The 11,605-nt window shown below is 46.5% G+C and overlaps 2 protein-coding genes across 2 annotated transcripts; both read left to right on the top strand.

The window, feature by feature from the left end:
• The first annotated feature begins 1,122 nt into the window (after positions 1-1,122).
• LOC136953834 (cationic amino acid transporter 2-like) lies at positions 1,123-6,844 on the top strand. The gene is made up of 12 exons (XM_067247267.1): positions 1,123-1,177; positions 1,962-2,339; positions 2,850-3,005; positions 3,198-3,363; positions 3,646-3,782; positions 3,944-4,166; positions 4,296-4,432; positions 4,682-4,784; positions 4,927-5,054; positions 5,178-5,344; positions 5,519-5,627; positions 5,947-6,844. The coding sequence occupies exons 2-12, from the start codon at positions 1,976-1,978 to the stop codon at positions 6,075-6,077; spliced, it is 1,821 nt and encodes a 606-aa protein (XP_067103368.1). The 5' UTR covers positions 1,123-1,177; positions 1,962-1,975; the 3' UTR covers positions 6,078-6,844.
• Positions 6,845-7,957: 1,113 nt separating this feature from the next.
• On the top strand, positions 7,958-11,371 carry LOC136954596 (platelet-derived growth factor receptor-like protein). The gene is made up of 7 exons (XM_067248218.1): positions 7,958-8,069; positions 8,437-8,603; positions 8,871-9,013; positions 9,447-9,598; positions 9,809-10,102; positions 10,340-10,479; positions 10,983-11,371. Exons 1-7 carry the CDS (start codon positions 7,988-7,990, stop codon positions 11,205-11,207), a joined length of 1,203 nt encoding a protein of 400 aa, XP_067104319.1. The 5' UTR covers positions 7,958-7,987; the 3' UTR covers positions 11,208-11,371.
• Positions 11,372-11,605: the final 234 nt, after the last annotated feature.

Genomic DNA, 11,605 nt, shown 5'->3' with positions numbered 1-11,605 from the left:
TACCAAGTCCTCACATGATTAGTCTTTCTGGCCCGGCAGCAATTCGTTTTCTTTTACGTTGTCTGAAGTCAGAAATACTGTTCCTGTGCCTTGTTCCGTGTACAAGACATCAACGTCAGCGTGACTTGGTTCAGCAATGCTTGCCTGCAGCCTGCCACTGGGCACCAACAGAACAATGTGTCCTGTCTGTCACCATCATTACATCAATGATGGCGGAACAACAAATGCTTGGTCAGTGTTGGCTGCTGATGACTCAAGGGCCGCCTCTTTGGCTGGAGGATTTCTCATGCCAGCCAAAGTGAATAGAGATGCGTCCTGGCAGGATTCCCCTCTGCCAAGATGTAAACAAGCTGTCCCTTTCTTGACCCTTGCAGCTATTTACATTCTCATTCTGAGGTGAATAATACATTGTTTCTTTCTAAAAGGAAGATTAAAGACCCTTCTCAAGGGGAAACACTGTCGGCAAATTCAAATGGCAGCAAAAAAAAGGTCAGAACGGGACTCAGCAAAAAAGGCGACACCTGTGTTTCCTGCATCCAGGATCAGACGGGCATCACTTCCCATCATCTCTAATCCACTTTGTACCCAATAAATGCTGTTCAATTTGAAGCACAGGTGTTAGCACTGTAGTTGGGCATTAAGCCAAACATGTCAGCATTTTATTTTCAGGAACACTTGCTTCGAAGTCGAAAGCTGCATTTCATGTTAGTGCCGTGCTCCAGGAAGATGAACTGACAAGTTTCCATGTCTCTACCCCTCTGTTGTCCCCTCCTCTCCACTGACCGGTGGACCTGCTGTCTCAGGGGAAAAGGAAAGGAATGCCCCCTGAGATTACCTGCTCACAACACAGGAACATGCTCCGGCTGAAGTGAGGTGAGTGTCTTGTTCAATCCTTCTATCACTCCCTTCCTACAACACAGAGTTATTGGACAGCGAGCGGTGATAACTGAGCAGTATTCGACTGTTTAACTGGAGTTCGGTAATGCTGGTTATGTAAAGTCCAGTCATGGATTAGGGCGTTGTGACAGTGCTGTGGGCGTCTTGGAAAAGCACAGGCATCAGCACTATCATATCAGAGGGGTTATAAAGAAGGAGACATAAAAGCATAATGAAATTGAAGAAATAACAGTGATCAATTGTCTCTCCCAAGCACAGCTCTGTGATACTTTGAGAAAAGGTAAGCTGGCAGATTCAAGTTTTCTTGTTTGTTGAATGTGATAACTGTATTTAAGTGTCTTTATGAATACACCCAGACACACATTAATTAGGGAGTCAGGTGGCTGAGCGGTTAGGGTGTCGGGCTAGTAATCTGAAGGTTACCGGTTCGATTCCTGGCTCTGCTGAATGAAGTTGTGTCCTTGGGCAAGGCACTTCACCCTACTTGCCTCAGAGCGTCTGCTAAATGACTAAATGTAAATGTAAAACCCACAGACATAAGTTTTGCAGTTAGAGTCAATGTTAAAACTGATATGATCTTGAGACCAGTAGAAATGATGGGTTTATCTAAACGTGCTAAATCAATGCATGCTGATACAGACAATCGATACTGATCCTAATCTGACACTGCTTAATAATTGTGAAAGGTTTTGAACTGAAAAGGTGGATTAATGTAATATTATAAAAAACAACTTTTGCTAAGTTTGAGCTAAATTGTGTAAAATGTGTTTCCTTGATACAAGAATATAAATGCAAGATGAATACATAAGCCAAGATGTAACTTATTTGACAGTTTTACTGTTTCACAGCTGAATAATTCCTAACTTTATTAGAGTGTCTGCTTTGTAAGTCAGAAATCATTTACGCTGGGGATGATCTGACAATTATTCACTGACACGTTCGCTGATTCATCCTCTCTCCACATCTCTGTCTCTCTCTCATATCGCCGTCTCTCTCCCTTTCTCGATCTCTCTTTCTCTGTCTCTCTCTCCATCTCCAATCATCCCCTTCCTTAACCCTGGTAGCCGACCACAGCAGGATGGAATGTTTGAAGTCGTTTGGGAGGAGCCTGTCCCTGAAGAAGCCTCTGGAGCCAGAAGGAGAGGAGTCCAACTTCAACCGCTGCCTGACCACCCTGGACCTGGTGGCCCTGGGTGTGGGCTCCACCCTGGGGGCCGGGGTCTACGTCCTCTCAGGGGAGGTGGCCAGGACCTCCGCAGGCCCCAGCATCATCATCTCCTTCTTCATCGCCGCCATGGCCTCCATCTTCGCCGGCTTGTGCTACGCCGAGTTCGGGGCCCGCGTCCCCAAGACAGGCTCCGCCTACCTCTACAGCTACGTGACTGTTGGGGAGTTTCTGGCCTTCATCACTGGATGGAATCTGCTGCTGTCCTATGTCATAGGTGAGCATCCCACCAGGGATACCAGGTCCTCTGCCGAGAGGACCTGGTATCACCTGGACCAGGTATTACATAAGAGTTAGTAGAGTTAGTAACAGCATGTTGTCCTCTGGCCTAACATGCTCTGCTCAGTTGAGAACATTGCTAACCATAAATGATCAACCATAAACACAAGACTTTAATACTTCCTCCTCCATTGCACCTGTTGTAAATCCATGATTCACCACGGTTCATTTATTGCACAGTCGTAAATGGAGAGGAGGGTTCTCATCAAGGACATTACAGGGCCCATTTATACATCTTGCCGCAACAGTGTTGGGAAATGATCACACTGTTCAGGCAGCGTCTATTAGACCAGAGAACGTCTGTGCTTTTTAGAATAATCTAAAGCCAAGCGAACCTCCTAATGCTAGGGATGAGAGCAACAAAATGGTACCACAAGAATCTAAAGAGTGGTTGACATTGTATCGTGATCAACATAAAACCTCTTGTATTTTGATGTCATCTTCCCAGGGACGTCCAGCGTCGCTCGGGCGTGGAGCGGCACGTTCGATGACCTCATAGGGAACGTCATGGGCAACTTCTTTATAAAGAATGCCCCTATGGGCCTACCAGGCCTGGCACCCTACCCAGACTTCTTTGCAGCTGCTCTCATCATGTTGCTGGCAGGTAAAGTCCCTGTTCTAGTCATTTACAACTGTGTTGACACTGTGATCCATACAGTCAATGCCGTTCCACTTCAGTGTGTTTTGTGGACAGTAATCAGTAACTTAACACTCGAGCTCTGTCAGTACTCTGTGTCCATGACCAGCAGCCTAATCAGCTGCCATATCTCCTTTACCTTGGTCTCCTCCTCGGAAGGTTTGCTTGCCTTCGGGGTCCAGGAGTCAACGACCATCAACCTGATCTTCACAGCCATCAACATCCTGGTGTTGTTGTTTGTCATCATCTCTGGATTCATCAACGGAGACCTCTCGAACTGGAACATAAGCTCAGAGACCGTCCTGAACGCCACGGCCGACTTCATGTACGTTCTGTTCCTTGAATGAGGACCTGTGCTTTTTCCTTAGGGGTGAATGGATGGGGAGGGGGAAGGGGTAGGGGGGTGGGAGGTTGGGGAGATGAAGGGGTGGAGTTATGGGGGGTGGGAGGTTGGGGAGATGAAGGAGTGGGGTTATGGGGGGTGGGAGGTTGGGGAGATGAAGGGGTGGGGTTATGGGGGGTGGGATCCAGCGTGTGTCAGTTGGGAAAGACGTTGTGGTCGTGGCGGTGTGGTTCTAAGGTGGTTCTCTCTCTGTCTGCCAAACAGGAACCTAACCTCCACAGAGAACCTCACCAGTATCTATGGAGATGGTGGGTTCTTTCCCTTTGGTTTTGATGGAACCCTGGCCGGCGCTGCTACCTGCTTTTACGCATTCGTGGGATTCGACTGCATTGCCACCACCAGTAAGAAATACAAACCAACATCTATCTCAAAACCAACTGGCAAACACCATCAGATTATTAATCTGCGATTAAGGTTAGGGGTGAGAATGGATGCGTTTGAGAAGAACGTCTTGGCATCTTGCGTCAAAATGTAACTGACAGATCCCCATGTCTCCACCAAGGTGAGGAAGTGAAGAACCCCCAGAAGTCCATCCCCATAGGCATCGTGGCGTCACTGCTCATCTGTTTCCTGGCGTACTTCGCCGTGTCGGCAGCTCTCACCCTCATGATGCCCTACTATCTGCTGGACGTAAACAGCCCGCTGCCTGTCGCCTTTGAGTACATCGGCTGGGGTCCTGCCAAGTACGTGGTGGCCGTGGGCTCACTCTGCGCCCTCTCCACCAGGTAAGACAACCGTCTCTCCAGCCACTCACCCCTCCATCCGGCTGTCAGCAAACGTGTTGTCGGTAAATGTATCCCTGGAGTAAATGATGAAGACCTCTTCTAAACATCTGTGTGTGTGTGTCTCTGTAGCCTGCTGGGCTCCATGTTCCCCATGCCCCGCGTGCTGTTCGCCATGGCCAGAGACGGCCTCATCTTCAAGCCTCTCAGTAAGGTCAGCAGCCGTCAGAGCCCTGTGGTGGCCACCATCTCCTCTGGAGTCGTGGCAGGTAAAGTAACAGCACGGCAACAAACGACAGGGAAACACAGGGAGTGCTGAGATTTGACAATTCTGGGAGTTTTTCCTTGTCTTCCTTGAGGGTTTATGTTGGTTGAGGGGCAGTTCTATGGGCGTATGTGAAGCCCTCTGTGACATTCTTGCGTGTAAAAAGGGCTATACAAATACATTTTGATTTGATTTGACCATTGAACCATCTCCGTGAACGTTTAGTCATTTGTTTTGTCTTTTACATTTTCAGCAATTATGGCCCTGCTCTTTGACCTGAAAGCCTTGGTGGATATGATGTCTATCGGGACCTTGTTTGCCTACACCCTTGTAGCTATTTGCATTCTGATTCTGAGGTAAGTCTGTCAGTACAGGTTGGTCATAAGGGTACTTGTACTGGCAAGTTCTGTACTACTGCCTAACATACATAATCTCCACACTTTTGATACAAATGATTGAACACAATAAGAGTATTTAAGATTTGTTTTGGTCTTTTAGGTATCAGGAGGCGCAAGAAGAAGAAATAGAAATAAATGAATCAAACTCTAAATTTGGATGTCTGAAACTTCCATCCTCTCCAACTGCGTCCACTTCAAAAACCGTCACGAGCCTGACGGTGTTTTGCAGTGAGTTACTTTCATTACTTCCTTGTTCTTTCTGCTGTTCCCTTTATGATCGGTCGTTTCCCCGACATCAGTTTTCCAGATATTAACTTTGTCTTTCGTCCCTTCCTGTCTCCCTCTCCCCAGCTGTATGTGTCATCGCGCTCAGTGTCATACTGACCAAAGCGATAGACGCGGTGTCCCAGAAGCAGGTGTGGAGTCTGGTGTGTGTCTCCATCATAATCTTCCTCCTGGTCGTCACCATCGTCATCATCTGGAGACACCCACAGAACCCCACCAAGGCAGCGTTCATGGTGAGGGACGCGCACTGCTCACGCTCACGGCTCTGCATGTCTGGAGTCAAGATATCTGCCTCAGCTGGGATGAAAAGATGAGCTGCTATGTCTATTTACGCTCTCTCTCTCTCTCTCTCTCTCTCTCTCTCTCTCTCTCTCTCTCTGTCTCTCTTTCTTTCTCTCTCTGTCCAGGTGCCCTTCCTACCAGTACTGCCGGTGGTCAGTGTGTTTGTGAATGTTTATCTCATGGTCCAGTTAGGAGGGGAGACGTGGATCCGATACGCCATCTGGATGTTAGTGGGTAAGACACTGGGCCGCTACTCACCTTGAAACATCTGTTCAATTCACTGTCTTTATCTTGGGGAAGTTCAAGCATTTATGTTCAAGTCACTGGGACTGACCCTCATCACTAGTTGGGCCCAGTTTAGATCAAGATAAAATATGAACCTGGCTAAAGTTATATTATCTCTATATATATTTCTCTCTCTTTCTCTCTCTCTCTCTCTCTCTCTCTCTCTCTCTCTCTCTCTCTCTCTCTCTCTCTCTCTCTCTCTCTCTTTCCCTCTCTTTCCCTCTCTTTCTCTCTCTTTCTATCTCTTTCTCTCTCTTTCTCTTCCAAGGGTTGGTCATCTACTTTGGTTACGGGATCCACTTCAGTGTTCAGAAGAAGCGCTTCAACTCCGAACAGATGACGATCCAAACCGTCAGTGGCAAAAAAGATATGGACGTCATAAAGGAGGAGAAGTTCTAATGGTTGGCAAACGTCCAAAGAGAGAAAGATTCAGATGTTACAATGATCCATCTTGTGTGTGTCCCTACTGTACAGTCAGTCTGGCAGAGAGCCAGACGGTCTTTGCTGCAGCCTGCTTGGTATTGTCTTTTCACAGAAAAATGGTCAAGCTTCCGAGCTCCGAAGCTATGTAGAACAATTTCACAATGTATTTGTACATATAAACTGTATTATTGCATCGTTTTTAAGAATCTGAATCTAAGATTTCACTATGATCCATGATGCCTTATTGTTATATAGCTACATTTGACATGCCCTATTTGATAGGAAACTCTAGATTGTTTTAAGAATGGTTTGCTCTTGGTGTTCAAAGATTGGAAAGATTGAGAGGTTTGTAATGGTTGCACTACTGAGGGGTTTCATTAAAAAGTCAAGATACATTTGAGAACTGGCAATATTCATGCTAAAGCAATGAGGTCACGTGTAAAAATGGCTTTCTTCTTTTGTTTGGTTGATAATTGTTCTAAATGTAATACACTTTGACAAAAGGTTTACATATTTCACAACAAAAGTCTTTAAATACAAGTATGCAGATTGAATGATAATTTCCTAAAAATGTATTCAAAAGTTGCAAAGTTTGTGACTTGGAGAAATAGATGGTAGAAAAAGCTCTCTTGAAATCAAACAGTATTTTTCTAGTTTTAATTTCCTTGCATAGATGCCTGGTTGATATTTTGTTGTTTTATAATGTAAATAATAACTGTACACACTGTCAATATATTGTAAATGGCCCCCTTAATAAACAAAAAATCAAATGTCTTACACAGAGAAAGGTGCTCATCCTTGATGAAAAATGTCTGACATTCAAAAACAATTTTTTCCATTACAAAATGTGTGTACATGCCAGTCCCCTTGTTAATCCGGGATAAAGTTATTTGAGTTATTGTAGAACAACAGATCCTTTCACATGTACTTACCTGTGTCATGTTGATAATCATGGCTTAGCAAGTCATTCATAAAACAAGGCTTTAGACTGTTCACACAGAACACAGTCCATCAACGCTGCCACTTACTCGTAATGATGCATGTTTTACAGTACGTTTGTGCCATATTGTTTACATAGGACTCATTCATGTATCATTTTTTCAAATTAGCTCTGTTTCTGAAGTATTTTAAGTCTTCATTTTACTTCATTTATGTCAATGTTTATTGCTTCGTAAAAGGAAGGAAGGACTGAATAACACGTCCTGGGCAGTAAGTCACGATGACTCATGACAAGACGATCATGACCAAAGTGCCGCTCCATGCTGTTTTATTGCACAGGTAAAAATGTTCAGGTTCATGGTTTTTCCAGCAAGGTTTATGAGCTCTTATCTGTTCATGGCCACCAAACAAGAACGTTGTGTTTAAAACTGCCTTTGACAGATTTCCTTTTTCTGCAGTCATAACATCATTTGTACCGAGTGAATAAAAACAAATAACATCACATGACATTTGATGTGGGGGTCCCTCTGTGTTGTGGAGGTACAGTCTTGTAGAGGTCGTACTGTATTGTAGGGGTCCTGCTAAGTTGTGGAGGTCCCACTGTGTTGATGAGGACCATAGCCCTGCTGCCAGTATACTTTACCAGCTAAAACAACAGGCAGAGTTATTTCAGACGGAGTTGCCTCCAGTCCTGGTCCCTGATTGGTCAGCAGACCCTTGAAAGGCTCCATTGAGCCAGTGGAGGAATTTGGGGTACTAATGCTACTCTCAGGAGGAGGAATTTGTGTGATTCTGCTAAACAGCTGACCACTCACTTCGCACGCACTGCCCTCCCTCGCTCTCACCTCCTGTCCGTCCATACCTCCCTTCCTTCTTCCTTTATTCTGTGTTCTCCGGTGAACTGCATTGAACTTTGTAAACTGATAATCCTACGACCACAGGCAGCCATGGTAGCAGAGACGGGGTCGGGGTCGAAGTGGAGGCTGGTATTGAGTATGTCCCTGCTGTTCATGCTAATCCTGCAGTCTGGTGAGTGACTTTTCTGCCTTCACGGGTGGAAGTTTGAAAGTTCATTTCCAGAGCTGTAAGAGAAATGCACTGTGTTTGTAGCCTACGCTGGAGACAGGGTTGTTTTGCAGTGGCGATGGAAGTCAGATGTTATGTATTGATTTTGTCTCCCTCTTCCTCCATGCTGAACCATAGCAACAAAGACCGCTCCTAAGAAACAACTGTCTGTTGATTTTTTAACTGCTTTAATACTCATCATGCATCATAGTCCCCCCGTACAAGTACAGAAGTGTATTTGCATGAGTACAGATGGGCTACATGTATGTGCTTTTTCTGTATGAAGTGATGTACTTTTTTCTTTTTCACATTCTACATTTTCCTCTGGCAGGACACTGCCAGAAAGAGGAGGAGGAAGCCAAGACTGTAGTGGGGAGGAAGCCCAAGACCACCAAGACCAAACCTGGTCAGAGGCCAGGTAAATCCTCCAGGTCAGGCACACCCAAACCCAGGGTGAAGGCCCCCGCCCCCCCAGCAGCCCACACTTATCTGACCCAGGTAAGGATAACAGCTCGGTCTCGGACATGAGAGATAAAGAGAGATAGTGCATTTGCTGGTCCTATGTAGCTAGACTGAGGGATAAATATAGACCGCATGTGCATTCTCCAAAATATCAACTTCCACTTTTACACGACAGAGAAATGTGAGGCTTTTTGTTACTAGGTACTCATAGGTATCAAGGTAGACATAAATGTAGAGACTCCAAACACAAACACCGGAGCAGTTCAGGGTTTCAGTGCGTGTATGTTGTCTCTCACGCGGCAGGTGGTGAACAAGGGTAAGTTCCAGAAGGTGGGGGACACCCTGAGTGTGCGGGCTGGGGACACCCTGGAGCTGAGGTGTAAGGGGAGTTCTGTCCAGTGGGGGCTGCCCCCCTACCTGGAGGAAGATGACGAGGGAAGACTAAGGTCAGCTGTGATAACAACATGGAGTCAACATTGGGGGGGACAAATTACATTTGTTATGATCATTTGGGACAGCGTGCGTGGTTGCCTGTCGTAGCGTATCACATTTATATTTTTAGATCTTATATCTTGGGGGGGGGGGGGACATTTTGACCAGATTTGAATATTGGGGGGGGATGTGTGTCCCCCAATATGTATTATAATTATGGCCTTGCAACACACACAGCGGCTTCCTAGCTAGAAGTGTGAGCCTGGAGATAATGTTTACAAACACAACTTATCAATTAGGCTGTACGGGCCACTTAGCGCATTCAAAAGTGTTTGACCTGTTGGCATCCATCTTGAAAACACATCAGCATCATATACAATCTTGATGACTCATACCCGCATCATATTCTAGTGGAATGATTGGGCATGATGTGTTTGGTGTGTGCAGGACTGCCCAGCATGAGCGGTACGGTACCCTGACACTGGCCAACTCCACAGGAGCAGACACAGGGGAGTACACCTGCTTCCCCATGTACTGTGAGGACACCGAGTGCAGGAAAGAGTACGACAAAGCCGTCAAAGTGTTCATCTTCTTCCCTGGTGTGGACTCCTGCCTCTGAAACCGTTTACTGCGTGTGTGTCTATTTCATCTGCTGTGTTTATCTAATCGGGTGTGTTTATCTAATCCCTGTAGTCATCTTGACTCATCTGCAACGTAATCATTGGTATGATGGTGGCAGGTGCAACCTTTGGCAGAGTGTAGTTTAGTTTTGCACATATCACTAACAACCACTCTCCTCTTTGACCTAGACCCTCAGGAGCTGTTTGTGCCCTCGGCAGACTACTATGAGATCATCCAGCTGCGAACCAATTGGCCGACAGTCCTCCCCTGTCAGGTGACGTCCCCCGAGGCCAAGGTGACGCTGCACCGGGAGTTCCCGCCCGCGGAGGTGGCGGTGGACGGGACGGAGATCTCCTTCAACGTCAAGCGGGGCTTCACCGTCCACCGTCCCAAGCCACACCACGCTGGGGGGCTGTACTGCGTGGCCAGCCTGGGGAACCTTCGACAGAGCTCCACCAAGTACATGCTGATCTACGTCAACTGTGAGTCCCTGGAACCTCAAATCCCTCCCTGCCGCCGTGGAGCGAGGATATTATCAACTAGTGAACTGTTAGAACCTTTCAAGGTGTCATTCCATTGACATGTTTTTTTCTAGTACTCCATTGTAAGATTCAAACGAAAGGACTGAAGTCACAACTCGGCCTACCTCGTGCAGAACATGTACAACTGATGTCCGCAAGTGACTCACCTCAGCCTTGTTTCCTGTTCCTGTCCGTCAGACCCCATGGCCCCTCCCACCCCGGTGATCCAGGCCTCGTCCAGCTCAGTGGGCCAGGGCGAGAACCTGCAGGTGGTCTGCACCGTGCTGGGGGAGCAGGACGTGCTCATAGACTTCAGCTGGGAGTACCCCGGGCAGCAGGTAAGGAAGGAGGTCACACCGGGGGGGGAATGTAGAAGGGTACCATGGTAGTGAGGTAGAGATACCCAGTCTATAGATATCCTTTTATAGATCAGAGGACATCACTGCAGTTGTAGAGTCATAGTCATCCATTTTCATAAGATAATGTATATATTGACTCAGGATCCATTTATTTCTATAGCACATTTAAAAACAGCCAATGTTGACCGAAGTGCTGCTGCCTATGCTAAGTTATGTAAAATAGAAAGCATACAAATATTCAACATAATACCCAGACACAGCACGGATGACATTGCTGTACTTACACAGTCTCATGGGCTGGGGTTAACAAACGGGTCTTCAGATAAGATAAGAAAAACGTCATTAGTGGGATGTGGAGCAGAAGACTGTTCCAGATCCATGGGGCAACAACAAATGAGACTGAAAACCCGAAGGGAGAGAAAGGTTGATCAGCTTCAGTTGTAGTGTCTGTGCTGGGTCACTGCCCTGTGTGTGTTCTCCAGATGGGCAGGCCCCCGTACACCCAGGACAGCGTGAGACCCGTGGGGGGCGGGGCCGCCCGGCAGCAGTCCCAGTCGGTTCTGCTGGTGGACGAGGTCAGAGACGTGGACCAGGGAACCTACACCTGCACAGCCCACAACCTGGAGGGCTCAAAGTCTGCATCCACCACAGTCAAAGTCCTGACAACGCCCAGGACCAAAGCTAAACCCAAACCCCAGAAACCATGAGGTTGTAGGAGCTACTGTTGCTGGACAGCTGAGATCCAGCCTTGATACAGTGGGATAGACAGGACGACCACCCGGTTTTAGAGCTTGATGAAATGTTGCATGTTGAAGTGTCTTCTCAAAACTGTTCTGTAAACTGTATCATCATTTGAGAGAGAGAGAGAGAGAGAGAGAGAGAGAGAGAGAGAGAGTAATTGTATTACTGTACAATGTTTTGGGGGGGCAGTATTATAGCTAATAGCATTTTGAAAGTGTAATATTTTCCTACCTTTTTGTATAAGCTATTAAAAGCCATTTCATAATATTTCAGTTTGTAAATTGTATTTATTCACAACATTCTTAACACTCGCAATTTATCAACCTCGTGTTCTGCCAACGTAAGACATCATTTGGTCACTAGA

This window comes from Osmerus mordax, chromosome 12 (assembly GCF_038355195.1).
Source record: "Osmerus mordax isolate fOsmMor3 chromosome 12, fOsmMor3.pri, whole genome shotgun sequence".
Lineage (NCBI taxonomy): Eukaryota > Metazoa > Chordata > Actinopteri > Osmeriformes > Osmeridae > Osmerus > Osmerus mordax.
This window is presented reverse-complemented; position numbering and strand designations above follow the sequence as displayed.